Source organism: Triticum dicoccoides, chromosome 3A (assembly GCF_002162155.2).
Source record: "Triticum dicoccoides isolate Atlit2015 ecotype Zavitan chromosome 3A, WEW_v2.0, whole genome shotgun sequence".
NCBI lineage: Eukaryota > Viridiplantae > Streptophyta > Magnoliopsida > Poales > Poaceae > Triticum > Triticum dicoccoides.
In genome coordinates, this window is record NC_041384.1 from 31,856,400 (window position 1) to 31,871,211 (window position 14,812).

Sequence of the window (14,812 nt, forward strand, 5' to 3'; positions counted from 1 at the left end):
AAGTGGGAGTCATAGAAATTTGCAAGATACATACGGATCTGAATGTTGCAGACCCGCTGACTAAGCCTCTTCCACGAGAAAAACATGATCAGCACCAAGGCTCCATGGATGTTAGAATCATTACTGTGTAATCTAGATTATTGACTCTAGTACAAGTGGGAGACTGAAGGAAATATGCCCTAGAGGCAATAATAAAGTTATTATTTATTTCCTTAATTATATCATGTTTACCGGAGTCCTGCTAGCCCAGTTACTACTGCTCCGGAACACTTAGACTGGCCGGCATGTGATCCACTTCGTTCCTGTGTCTGTCCCTTCGGGGAAATGTTACGCGGTGATTTTCGGAGTCCTGCTAGCCTGCTACAGCCCGGGTTCCCGGAGTCCTGTTAGCCCAGTTGCTACAACCCGGATTCACACGTTGATAACGGACACGTTCGAGACTGGGTCATGTATGCATGTCCCTGTAAGTTAGTGCCACTTTGGGTTTACGACTAGTCATGTCGGCCCGGGTTCTCTGTCATATGGATGCTAGCGACATTATCATATACGTGAGCCAAAAGACGCAAACGGTCCCGGGCCAGGTAAGGTGGCACCCGTGGGAATACTGTGCGTGAGGCCGTAAAGTGATATGATGTGTTACATGCTAGATCGGTGTGACTTAGAATCGGGGCCCTGACACCAGATAATAGAATTTATGTTCTTATCTTATACTAGTAGAAAACAGGGCTTTGGTCACGGGGCAATATTCACATTAGTCCCGGTTCAGTCACGAACCGGGACTAATGTGAGCATTGGTCCCGGTTCGTGCGGCTAAGGCATTAGTCCCGGTTCACCTGAGCCCTTTAGTCCCGGTTTGAGACACGAACCAAAACTAAAGGGTGCGATGCCCTTTAGTCCCGGTTTGTGTCTCAAACCGGGACTAAAGATTAGACCTTTAGTCCCGGTTTGAGACACGAACCGGGACTAAAGGGTGTGATGCCCTTTAGTCCCGGTTTGTGTCTCAAACCGAGACTAAAGGTCCCATTTTCAAACTCTACCCCCCGGGATCGCCTTTTTTGTTTTGAAAAAAATCAAAATAAAATGATAAAAACTTCAAAAAATAAAATCCTTCGAGAGGTAGTTATATTACTACATCTACTAGTTAGGAAAATTTAAAAACTTAAATGTGGACATGTTTTGCAAAAAGTGTAGGGAAAATGTAAATGGCTATAACTTTTGCATACGATGTCGGGAAAAACTTATACTATATCAAAATGTTCAGAACGAAAATCCGCTTCCGATTTTGACAGCCTATGGCCTGTTTGCAAATTTTTAGAATCCTCAAATTCTAAAAGGAAAAAAGTTATGCTCAAATTTCAGTTTTTTTTTGAATTTTTGTTAAATCTAGTCAAACTACTTATTCAAGAAGTATTAGTGTTACTAAATAATTATTCGAGAATATTAGTGTTATTAAATAATTATTTCAGTTTTTTTGAATTTTGGTCAACTATGGTCAAACTGTGGTCAAACAATGGTCAAACTACTTATTCAAGAAATATTAGTGTTACTAAATAATTATTTCAGTTTTTTTAATTTTGGTCAAATCTGGTCAAACTATGGTCAAACTGTGGTCAAACTAGGGTCAAACTGTGGTCAAACTACTTATTCAAGAAATATTAGTGTTACTAAATAATTATTGATTTTAGAACAATAGTTTCAAACTCAAACAGTGAAATGTGTGACTTCATGCTCAAGCTAAATTCCTGAGGGTTAATAGGATTGACATCTTACTATTGTCAGGAAAACAACAAATGCAGACTTGGAAACGAGGGAGAATAGGCTGGAGTAGTGAGAGGATGGGTGACCGTTCGGGAAGTTAGATGATTTGGAATGATGAGGGGTGATTAGAGATTAAAGGTTAAATTGAGCAGTGATGAGGGGTGATTAGAGATTAGAGGTTAAAATAATTCAGAAATTTGAAATTTAAAAGAAAAATCTAAAAAAAATGAAAAATTTAAAAAAAATCATAAAATTTCCTTTAGTACCGGTTGGTGTTACCAACCGGGACTAAAGGTGGACCTCCAGGCAGCGGCCACGTGGAGGGCCTTTAGTCCCGGTTCCAGTAAGAACCGGGACTAAAGGGGGAGGCTTTAGTACCGACCCTTTAGTCCCAGTTCCAGAATCGGGACTAAAGGCCCTTATGAATCGGGACTAAAGGCCCTTTTTCTACTAGTGTTAATTGTCCAAACATAAATGTACACGTGAAAAGCTGACTCACACTAATGAAATATTCTACAAACTAGATTTAATTCTAGGTTTTGGTTACATGCCATAATGTTTGTAGTCGGATACTGCCACGATCGAGGCAGATCCTTTTTTAATGGCCTGGGATTTCCTTTTTCTTTGTAAGGTGTTCTTTTCAGCATTGATGCTTTTCTTTGCTTGGCGGCACGATAAACTCAAGCAAGTAAACTTTTTTTTATTTATATAGTAACTTCAAAAATTGTGAACGCTAGAACAATAACCATATCACAAGAACTAAATTAGCCCATTGATGACATGTGGTATTGATAATGGGTTGATTTAAGAAAATTCAATAGTGTTTGATTCGTCGATGGTACATAGTATGAATATGACGGTGTGAATAAAGCATGTCCTTTCTAGACCATGAAGATCAACAACGGTCATAGTAAGAAAGTACAAAGTACATGACAAACAAGAAGAAAGGAAATATGAGAAAACTAATATGTGTTTACTAAAACAAACGATGTTTAGGTTTTCCACATTTTCGAATGAGCGACTTTAACCAAAAATATGCATACGAATATGCACATAAATAATTAGAAAAGACTAGCAAACTATTATTTTGGATTGGTAGACATTTTCTTTTAGGTTGCACAAAAGTATTATTGTGAGAAATCAATGATACAATTACAGCTAAGGAATTCAAATATAGTTTTTTTTAGGTTTTTGTTGTCAATGATAAAGAACTTGACTACACATTATTTTGGGAATAGAGCTAGTTTATTAATTATGCGTGGTACTCCCTCCGTTTTTATTTAGTTCGCGTATTAGTTTTAGTCAAAGCCAGCTTTGTAAACTTTGACAAAATTTATAAACAAAAATATTAGCATATACAATAACAAATCAATACCATTAGAGCTATTATCGAATGTATCATATAGATTTGTTATAGTAAATATTTGTACTTTTTACTATAAACTTGGTCAAACTTTACGAAGTTTGACTTCAGTCAACTCTAATATGTAGAGTAAATAAAAATGGAGGGAGTAATTTTAACACAGTACATACCATAAGTATATTGTTCATGCATATCTTCTAGACAATGTGAATTTTTTTTTACACTAAGCCAGTTTTACTCATTCATGTGGGTTATGGATAGCCACCATATGGTACTACATGCATCAAGAACATTTTACAATAAATTAACCAATACATCAACATCCAAGTTGCTAAATAAAATAGTATCTAGCTCCCATGCTTTTTCTACACAGCAGAAAACCACATGTAATATGGAGCTTTGGGAGGGTGCAAAAATTAAAATCTCCACCATCACGTCAAATTAACCAAAAACTGAATATGGCCGGAAATATTACTCCACTTCCACACATCGTGTACACATGTAGATGCATCCCCGCAATATCTATATATACACCAACACATGTGTACACACCCCACAACAACCACCTTCATCTTCGTCCAGCCCTAGCTAGAACAGCACTCATCTTAACCTGTATAAACACACATAAACACACAACTCCAAGAACACACGCCAAGAAACCAAAGAAAAGCAAGCAGCCATGGGGGTGGAAATCCTGAGCTCCACGGTGGAGCACTCCTCCCAGTACTCTTCCAGCGCGTCCACGGCCACGACGGAGTCAGGCGCCGCCGGAAGATCGCCGATGGCTCTGAGCCTGCCAGTCGTCATCGCCGACGAGTCCGTGACCTCGCGGTCGACATCGGCACAGTTGGCGTCGTCGCGGTTCAAGGGCGTGGTGCCGCAGCCCAACGGGCGGTGGGGCGCCCAGATCTACGAGCGCCACGCTCGCGTCTGGCTCGGCACGTTCCCGGACCAGGACTTGGCGGCGCGCGCCTACGACGTAGCCGCGCTCAGGTACCGCGGCCGCGATGCCGCCACCAACTTCCCGTGCGCGGCCGCGGAGGCGGAGCTCGCCTTCCTGGCAGCGCACTCCAAGGCCGAGATCGTCGACATGCTCCGGAAGCACACCTACGCTGACGAGCTCCGCCAGGGTCTGAGACGCGGCCGCGGCATGGGGGTCCGCGCGCAGCCGACGCCGTCGTGGGCACGGGAGCCCCTCTTCGAGAAGGCCGTGACCCCAAGCGATGTCGGCAAGCTCAATCGGCTCGTGGTACCGAAGCAACACGCCGAGAAGCACTTTCCCCTGAAGCGCACCCCGGAGACGACGACCACCACCGGCAACGGCGTGCTGCTCAACTTTGAGGACGGTGAGGGGAAGGTGTGGAGGTTCCGGTACTCGTATTGGAACAGCAGTCAGAGCTACGTGCTCACAAAGGGCTGGAGTCGCTTCGTCCGTGAGAAGGACCTCGCTGCCGGCGACTCCATCGTGTTCTCGTGCTCCGCGTACGGGCAGGAGAAGCAGTTCTTCATCGACTGCAAGAAGAACACGACCGTAGACGGCGGCAAATCTGCGTCGCCGCTGCCGGTGGTGGAGACTGTCAAAGGAGAACAAGTCCGCGTCGTTAGGCTGTTCGGTGTCGACATCGCCGGAGTAAAGAGGGTGCGAGCGGCGATGGCGGAGCAAGGCCCGCCGGAGTTATTCCAGAGGCAATGCGTGACACACGGTCGGCACTCTCCTGCCCTAGGTTCCTTCGTCTTATAGCATCTGCACATACACCTATATATTTATACTTTTCCTCCCTTTTCTTCTTGTTGTTAAATGATATATGTTGATCCTGTTCATGAATTAGATAAATTCTCTGTAGAACTCAATTTTCAAGTCGGATTGCAAAATGAGTTGTAATAAGTAATTATGCGTGTGTGCACAAGTAGGAATTCTAGCTAGAGAGGTCATAATAACCCGACGATGTTTGTTGCACATCTATGTATGTACTATCATTTTGGCACATCAAAAAGTTCCATTCTGCCATCTCATCAAGAGATGTGTTTGTGTATGTTTCAATGAAAATTTGTTCACTGCTTAATATATTGGCAATATTGATACACCAATTGATATCTGCTGAGCCACTATATAAGCAAGCAGTTAGAAATGTTTACTAAACCGGTTTTTTTGCAACATGCATGCAGGAAAAAAAATTGGGCGCTGAATTGCTTGCTGGCCTTGGATTGTGTTACAATCGATTTCATTAGTTCAGTTGTATGCATAGATTAGTCATTGCCATCTTCAATTGCACCCATTTTGGGCATATATTGCTTTATCCTGCTTGAGTTTATCATAAATTCAAGAAGTCATCTTGTGTGGATCTCTATTGGCTATAATTGAAAATATACATGGCTCACCCGTTGTTTGCTTCAACTTTATCATTCTTAGACTTTGCATTTCATATACCCAAAAGGAGTGCATCTCTACTACTATACTAGATCAATTTTTGAACAACCACAAAAAAAAAGATCAATTTTTGAACGTGGACTACCCCTCCACCGAGTTGTACAAGCAAAGCCGTTAACTGTTGATTTTGTTACACAGGGTGGATCTCCACTGTCTATCAATACCAAACTCAATTGATCCAGCGGCTGATGTTTCTTCAATTCGCGTTGTACGGGTGCATGCCAAAACACTGCCAATCTGGATCTTTCTAGACTTGTCACGGACGCGCTGCTCGCCTGCACCCTAGCGGTCTGCTGCAGTGGAGAATTAAATATTCCATCAACGAGTATTTACATGTCAAAACGCTCAAAAGCAAACGTAGCAACAAGCCTTTACAACAGCTGCAGCCTGATAGTCAATTTTGAAAATCCAACTGTTTAATTATAAGGCACCAGGTGCATAGCATGTACCTTCTACTAGTTAACTTATATGTATCTATCAATTGATGTTTATCATCTCCCCGCAAAAATAATAATTGATGTTCATCATCATGAATACAATGATGAATAGACATCAATTCCTTTGTGCAGTGTTCACGATCCTATTGTTTAAGATCTTGCTAGCTTCATTCATAGTCTATCAATTTGTTGTTGAAATTTCCCCACAAAAAAAATTGTTGTTGAAATTATTATGTCGCATCTAACTACTGCACTTTTTCAAGATGATTAGGAGATTTACCAACCTACTTATGAACATGCTATATTCCAAGGATCACTTACGTTTTTGTTAGTTTCTATTTTTGTTTGTGAGCTTTGAGTTATCTAACAATCCAACCATATAGTTTTTTTAACAGATTTGTTTTAGTTGTGGACGGCATATATACCACTACGGAAAAGTGTATTGATGACCACATTAAAATGATATATGGGAGATTTGCTTGAATAGGAAAAGATATAAAACTATCTTGGTTTGCATGGATAGAAATAAGAAAGTGATGTATTAGATTTGAATTGCTTGCTGGTCTTGGATAGTGTTATAGTTGAGTTGATTAGTGACTCACATAGCTAAATTCTCCATTTGTGTTCTCATGTTTCATAAGAAGTAATACATAACCAGAATCCAAGAGGTATGTATATATATGCTTTAAAAGATGTTATGTGAACTAATGATTGTCTATAAATGATCTCCATACAAATAGCATTCTCTGTAAGAAACTAGAACAAAATGGGCACTATCCCTTTCTAGGATGCAGAAGGATTTTCAAGGATGATGAACTATATATATTTGCTACTCCATAAGCCAAGAGGACCTCTTATGCTCAACTCGGTAGCTGGGTGATCAGATTCTTGTAACTATTTAGCTTTAAATATACCAATAATCATACGCGCTATATTCTGACCTATAGTTTCATGTGAAAAAAAGGGGTAGTGTCCTATCTATATCAGTTACTCCAATGTACTTATTTCTTAAGTCTCGGTTAAATATTAAATTAAAGTGTTTCACATCAATATATGAAAATTCTATTTCTGAATAAACGTTGGCATTCTTTGCCTTAGTAATTAACTTACTTTGTTGATTAAATGTATTTTTCTTATTTTTCATAGATGCACGCACAGATTTCAACTAACATATACTACAAAATAGATATAATGTACTGAAGCCATACACGTGCCACCTGCTTGGCTTGCTCAGAGAACCTGTTGTGCCGCGGTCGCTGTCTGATTTTCTGTGTGTTGCCTGGTCAGTGACGACATTCCTCCCTACAGTCATGCTTATGCGGAGTCAGGGCTCATCATTGGTTGGGTTAGGGCAGGGGACTGGTTCATGCTCAGTGCAATGGTAGCCGCCATTCCCTCACCCGATCTGGCGCCGATGAGGCCCTGCTGGATTCTAGTTGCCTATCCCAATGGGCTAGTATCGGGCAAGGGTTTGGTCCTACATGGACTTGCCGTTGCCTCCCTCAATCCACCGGATCTGCTCCTCTGGCAGTTGGTAACTGATACGTCTCCAACGTATCTATAATTTTTTATTGTTCCACGCTATTATAGTATCAATCTTGGATGTCTTATATGCAATTATATATTATTTTTTAGACTAGTCTATTAGCCTAGTGCCTAGTGTTGGTTGCTGTTTTTTTGCTTGTTGTTGGCTTTTTAGGAAATCAGTACCAAACGGAGTCCAAACTCTACGAAAGTTTTTGATAATTTTTTTGCACCCAGAGAGACCCTAGAAGGCACGGGAGAAGACCAGAGGAGCCATGAGGGAGCGACAAGCTCGCTAGGCACGCCCCCCGAGGGGGCGTCTCCCAGGCTTGTGGGGCCCTCGTGGCCCATCTTGACCTAATTCCACCTCTATAAATTCTCAAATATTCCCTATACATGAGAGAGCCACCCGAATCACTTTTCCACTGCCACAAGTGTCTGTTATTCCACGATCCCATCTCTAGGCCTTTTCGGTACTCTTCTGGAGGGGGGATCGATACGGATGGCTTCTACATCAACCTAGTTGACCTTCCGGTGACGCGTGAGTAGTTTACCACATACCTACGAGTGCATAGCTAGTAGCTAGATGGATTCTTCTCTCTCTTTGATCTTCAATACAATGTTCTCCTCTATGTTCTTGAAGATCTACTCGATGTAATCTTCTTTGCGGTGTGTTTGTTGGGATTTGATGAATTATGGGTGTATGAACGGATTATTCATGAGAAATATTTGAGTCTTTTCTGAATTCTTTTATGCATGATTGTTATAGCTTTGTATTTCTCTCTGAACTATCCGTTCGGTTTGGCCAACTAGATTGATTTATCTTGCAATGTGAGAGGTGCTTTGTGATGGGTTCAATCTTGTGGTGCTTCATCCCAATGACAAAGTAGGGGAAAGGACATGTATTGTATTGTTGTCATTAAGGGGAAAACGACGGGGTTTATTCACATTTCTTGGATTTACTTTGTCTACATCATGTCATGTGGCTCAAGGTGTTACTCTCCTTTTATGATTCAATACCCTGATGCATGTTGGATAGCGGTCGATGGGTGGAGTAATAGTAGTGGATGCAGGCAGGAGTCGATCTACTTGACTCGAACGTGATGCCTATATACAAGATTATTGCCTTGAATATCGTCATAAATATGCATCTTTCTATCAATTGTCCAACATTAATTTGTTTTCCCACCATATGCTTTTTGTTTGAGAGAGAAGCCATAGTGAAAACCATGACCCCCGCGTCTAACTTTATCTTATATAAAATCTAAAAATACCTTACTGCAATTTATTTACCATTATTTTGTTTTGACTTTTTATCTATCACTACGAGATTTGATCCTTGCAAATAACCCCGAAGGGGATTGACGACCCCCTTGATCGCATTGGGTGTAAGTATTTGCTTTTATGTGTGCAGATACTGTTAACGAGGTTGTTCGTGGTTCTCCTACTAGATTGATAACCTTGGTTCTTAACTAAGGAAAATATTTATCACTACTGTACAGCATCATCCTCACCTCTTCAAGGAAATCCCAATGTAGCTCACAAATAGCAGTAACCTTAGGTTTCATTTAGGTCTGGTCGGTGTGGACACTACACACATGCTTTAAACTCCACATGCATCACAATGATTGTGGATGAGTGTAATGGTGGTGTCAACATGGGTTTACGTTCTAGTTGAGGTTGGGATCCGCATGCTGGGTGGATGCCGGAGAAGGGTGTGGTGTCAGCTCTGTTGCAAGCAGCAACCATGGGTGGTATCTTGTTACTTTGGCCGCACAGGTTGCATGGCCGCATCGTTCGTGAATGCCATGGTCTAGGTTTTGCGTGTGAGGTAGTGCACTTTGTTAGGAATTGGGGTGGCCGGTGGTTGTTTATTATTCAGTGACGGCATCAGCTTGTGGTGGAACAAGCAATTTCAAGTCCTTCATCCTTGTTTGCATGATGTGCCGCATGTACACCAGTGGATCTATGCCCTCGAGCCCGACAAGAGGTTATAGGGTCCCCGTCTACGGCTGTTGTTGTCAGATCACTGTTGGCGAGCGCCTGGTGTCTCAGGTTCAGTTCGATGAGACCGGTGTTGTGGTATTTTTTGTTGGACTTTTCATGCAATGATGTTCTTAAACTTGCATCTTGTTGTGTGGTCGGAGGGCATAGTGACCTAGTTTTGGACTTTGAGGAGTGGACGAAGATGTGTTTCTTCCGAGGATGACCGCTCCTTCCGTGATTTTCACCTCCCTAGTGGTGGTTGTTGTTCAAGAAACTTCGGCCTCGGTGTTACATGTTGGATTTTCTTATTTCCCTTTCTTTTTCTTGTATTTCCATTTGGTTGTAAGCTATTCTAGGACTATGTATCCTTTGTTGTTTCCTTGATTTTTGGTGTAAGTGGTTACTCGATGTAGTCCTGGCCAATTGATGGCTTTGTTAAATCAAAGGCGGGCTTGTCTTGTGCTGTTATAGTGTAGACAATACGGTAGAGATTACACCCATTGCAAAATGGATGTCATGATTGTCGACTATCAAATAAATACTACTCATCAACTAGTATATTTATTCAAGGATAGGACTGTTGGGGAACGTAGTAATTTCAAAAATTTCCTACGCACACGCGAGATCATGGTGATGCACAGCAATGAGAGGGGAGAGTATGATCTACGTACCCTTATAGATCGCAACAGAAGTGTTGACACAACGTAGAGGAAGTAGTCATACGTCTTCTTCCCGATCGAACCGATCCAAGCACCGTTACTCCGGCACCTCCGAGTTCTTAGCACACGTACATCTCGATGACGCTCCCCGGGCTCCGATCCAGCAAAGCTTCGGGGATGAGTTCCGTCAGCATAACGGCGTGGTGACTATGATGATGTTCTACCGACGCAGGGCTTCGCCTAAGCACTACAACGATATGACCGAGGTGGAATATGGTGGCAGGGGGCACCGCACACGGCTAAGGAACGATCACGAGGATCAACTTGTGTGTCCTAGGGTGCCCCCCTGCCTCCGTATATAAAGGAGCAAGGGGAGGAGGCGGCCGGCCAGGGTGTGGCGCGCCAAGGGGAGTCCTACTCCCACCGGGAGTAGGACTCCTAGTTGGACAAGGAGAGAGAGGGGGAAAATAGGAGGAAGAGAGGAAGGAAAGGGGGGGCGCCGCCCCCCTTCCCTTGTCCTATTCGGACTAGGAAGGGGAGGGGCGCGCGGCCACCTCTTGCCTCCTCTCCTCTTCTCCCTTAAGGCCCATATAGGCCCAATAACCCCCGGGGGGTTCCGGTAACCCCCCCGGTACTCCGGTAAAATGCCGATTTCACCCGGAACAATTCTGATGTCCAAATATAGGCTTCCAATATATCAATCTTTATGTCTCGACCATTTCGAGACTCCTCGTCATGTCCGTGATCACATCCGGGACTCCGAACTAACTTCGCTACTTCAAAATGCATAAACTCATAATAACTGTCATCGTAATGTTAAACGTGCGGACCCTACGGTTCAAGAACAATGCAGACATGACTGAGACAAATCTCTGGTCAATAACCAACAGTGGGACCTGGATGCCCATATTGGCTCCTACATATTCTACGAAGATCTTTATCGGTCAGACCGCATAACAACATACGTTGTTCCCTTTGTCATCGGTATGTTACTTGCCCGAGATTCGATCGTCGGTATCCATACCTAGTTCAATCTCGTTACCGGCAAGTCTCTTTACTCGTTCCGTAATACATCATCTCAAACTAACATATTAGTTGTAATGCTTGCAAGGCTTATGTGATGTGCATTACCGAGAGGGCCCAGAGATACCTCTCCGACAATCGGAGTGACAAATCCTAATCTCGAAATACGCCAACCCAACATGTACCTTTGGAGACACCTGTAATGCTCCTTTATAATCACCCAGTTACGTTGTGACGTTTGGTAGCACCCAAAGTGTTCCTCCGGCAAACGGGAGTTGCATAATCTCATAGTCATAGCAACATGTATAAGTCATGAAGAAAGCAATAGCAACATACTAAACGATCGGGTGCTAAGCTAATGGAATGGGTCATGTCAATCAGATCATTCAACTAATGATGTGATCCCGTTAATCAAATAACAACTCTTTTGTTCATGGTTAGGAAACATAACCATCTTTGATTAACGAGCTAGTCAAATAGAGGCATACTAGTGACACTCTGTTTGTCTATGTATTCACACATGTATTATGTTTCCGGTTAATACAATTCTAGAATGAATAATAAACATTTATCATGAAATAAGGAAATAAATAATAACTTTATTATTGCCTCTAGGGCATATTTCCTTCAGTCTCCCACTTGCACTAGAGTCAATAATCTAGATTACACAGTAATGATTCTTACACCCATGGAGTCTTGGTGCTGATCATGTTTTGCTCGTGGAAGAGACTTAGTCAACGGGTTTGCAACATTCAGATCCGTATGTATCTTGCAAATCTCTATGTCTCCCACCTGGACTAGATCCCGGATGAAATTGAAGCGTCTCTTGATATGTTTGGTTCTCTTGTGAAATCTGGATTCCTTTGCCAAGGCAATTGCACCAGTATTGTCACAAAAGATTTTCATTGGACCCGATGCACTAGGTATGACACCTAGATCGGATATGAACTCCTTCATCCAGACTCCTTCTTCGCTGCTTCCGAAGCAGCTATGTACTCCGCTTCACATGTAGATCCCGCTATGACGCTTTGTTTAGAACTGCACCAACTGACAGCTCCACCGTTTAATGTAAACACGTATTCGGTTTGAGATTTAGAATCGTCCGGATCAGTGTCAAAGCTTGCATCAACGTAACCTTTTACGGTCAGCTCTTTTCACCTCCATATATGAGAAACATATCCTTAGTCCTTTTCAGGTATTTCAGGATGTTCTTGACCACTGTCCAGTGATCCACTCCTGGATTACTTTGGTACCTCCCTGCTAAGCTTATAGCAAGGCACACATCAGGTCTGGTACACAGCATTGCATACATGATAGAGCCTATGGCTGAAGCATAGGGAACATCTTTCATTTTCTCTCTATCTTCTGCAGTGGTCGGGCATTGAGTCTGACTCAACTTCACACCTTGTAACACAGGCAAGAACCCTTTCTTTGCTTGATCCATTTTGACCTTTTTCAAAATCTTGTCAAGGTATGTGCTTTGTGAAAGTCCAATTAGGCGTCTTGATCTATCTCTATAGATCTTTATGCCTAATATGTAAGCAGCTTCACCGAGGTCTTTCATTGAAAAACTCTTGTTCAAGTATCCCTTTATGCTATCCAGAAATTCTATATCATTTCCAATTAGTAATATGTCATCCACATATAATATCAGAAATGCTACAGAGCTCCCACTCACTTTCTTGTAAATACAGGCTTCTCCGAAAGTCTGTATAAAACCAAATGCTTTGATCACACTATCAAAACATTTATTCCAACTCCGAGAAGCTTGCACCAGTCCATAAATGGATCGATGGAGCTTGCACACTTTGTTAGCTCCCTTTGGATCGACAAAACCTCCCGGTTGCATCGTATACAACTCTTCTTCCAGAAATCCATTCAGGAATGCAGTTTTGACATCCATTTGCCAAATTTCATAATTATAAAATGCGGCAATTGCTAACAGGATTCGGACAGACTTAAGCATCGCTACGGGTGAGAAGGTCTCATCGTAGTCAACCCCTTGAACTTGTCGAAAACCTTTTGCGACAAGTCGAGCTTTGTAGACAGTAATATTACCGTCAGCGTCAGTCTTCTTCTTGAAGATCCATTTATTCTCAATTGCTTGCCAATCAACGGGCAAGTCAACCAAAGTCCACACTTTGTTCTCATACATGGATCCCATCTCAGATTTCATGGCTTCAAGCCACTTTGCGGAATCTGGGCTCACCATCGCTTCTTCATAGTTCGTAGGTTCATCATGATCTAGTAGCATGACTTCCAAAACTGGATTACCGTACCACTCTGGCGCGGATCTCACTCTGGTTGATCTACGAGGTTCAGTAGTATCTTGTTCTGAAGTTTCATGATCATTATTATTAACTTCCTCACTTATTGGTGTAGGTGTCGCAGAAACAGTTTTCTGTGATGTACTACTTTCCAATAAAGGAGCAGGTACAGTTACCTCGTCAAGTTCTACTTTCCTCCCACTCACTTCTTTCGAGGGAAACTCCTTCTCCAGAAAGTTTCCGAATTTAGCAACAAAAGTCTTGCCTTCGGATCTGTGATAGAAGGTGTATCCAATAGTTTCCTTTGGATATCCTATGAAGACACATTTCTCCGATTTGGGTTCGAGCTTATCAGGTTGAAGCTTTTTCACATAAGCATCGCAGCCCCAAACTTTCAGAAACGACAACTTTGGTTTCTTTTCAAACCACAGTTCATAAGGCGTCATCTCAACGGATTTTGATGGTGCCCTATTTAACGTGAATGCGGCCGTCTCTAGAGTGTATCCCCAAAACAATAGCGGTAAATCAGTAAGAGACATCATAGATCGCACCATATCTACTAAAGTACGATTACAACGTTCGGACACACCATTACGCTGTGGTGTTCCGGGTGGCGTGAGTTGCGAAACTATTCCGCATTGTTTCAAATGTAGACCAAACTCGTAACTCAAATATTCTCCTCCACAATCAGATCGTAGAAACTTTATTTTCTTGTTACGATGATTTTCAACTTCACTCTGAAATTCTTTGAACTTTTCAAATGTTTCAGACTTATGTTTCATTAAGTAGATATACCCATATCTGCTTAAATCGTCTGTGAAGGTGAGAAAATAACGATATCCGCCACGAGCCTCAACATTCATCGGACCACATACATCTGTATGTATGATTTCCAACAAATCTGTTGCTCTCTCCATAGTACCGGAGAACGGTGTTTTAGTCATCTTGCCCATGAGGCACGGTTCGCAAGTACCAAGTGATTCATAATCAAGTGGTTCCAAAAGTCCATCAGTATGGAGTTTCTTCATGCTCTTTACACCGATATGACCTAAACGGCAGTGCCACAAATAAGTTGCACCATCATTATCAACTCTGCATCTTTTGGCTTCAACATTATGAATATGTGTATCACTACTCTCGAGATTCAATAAGAATAGACCACTCTTCAAGGGTGCATGACCATAAAAGATATTACTCATATAAATAGAACAACCATTATTCTCTGATTTAAATGAATAACCATCTCGCATTAAACAAGATCCAGATATAATGTTCATGCTCAACGCTGGCACCAAATAACAATTATTTAGGTCTAATACTAATCCCGAAGGTAGATGTAGAGGTAGCGTGCCGACCGCGATCACATC

The 14,812-nt window shown here is 42.1% G+C and overlaps 1 protein-coding gene across 1 annotated transcript; it reads left to right on the forward strand.

Moving 5' to 3' along the window:
* Nucleotides 1-3,693: 3,693 nt before the first annotated feature.
* Nucleotides 3,694-6,079, forward strand: LOC119266853 (AP2/ERF and B3 domain-containing protein Os01g0141000-like). The gene is made up of 2 exons (XM_037548128.1): nt 3,694-4,824; nt 5,688-6,079. The coding sequence occupies exons 1-2, from the start codon at nt 3,801-3,803 to the stop codon at nt 5,798-5,800; spliced, it is 1,137 nt and encodes a 378-aa protein (XP_037404025.1). The 5' UTR covers nt 3,694-3,800; the 3' UTR covers nt 5,801-6,079.
* Nucleotides 6,080-14,812: the final 8,733 nt, after the last annotated feature.

Bases quoted from the DNA above. Each gene is read 5' to 3' on its own strand.
- LOC119266853 (XM_037548128.1), top strand. From the start codon at position 3,801: ATGGGGGTGGAAATCCTGAGCTCCACGGTGGAGCACTCCTCCCAGTAC. The intron at 4,825-5,687 runs GTCGGCACTCTC...TTTGTTACACAG, and splicing joins GAGGCAATGCGTGACACACG to GGTGGATCTCCACTGTCTAT.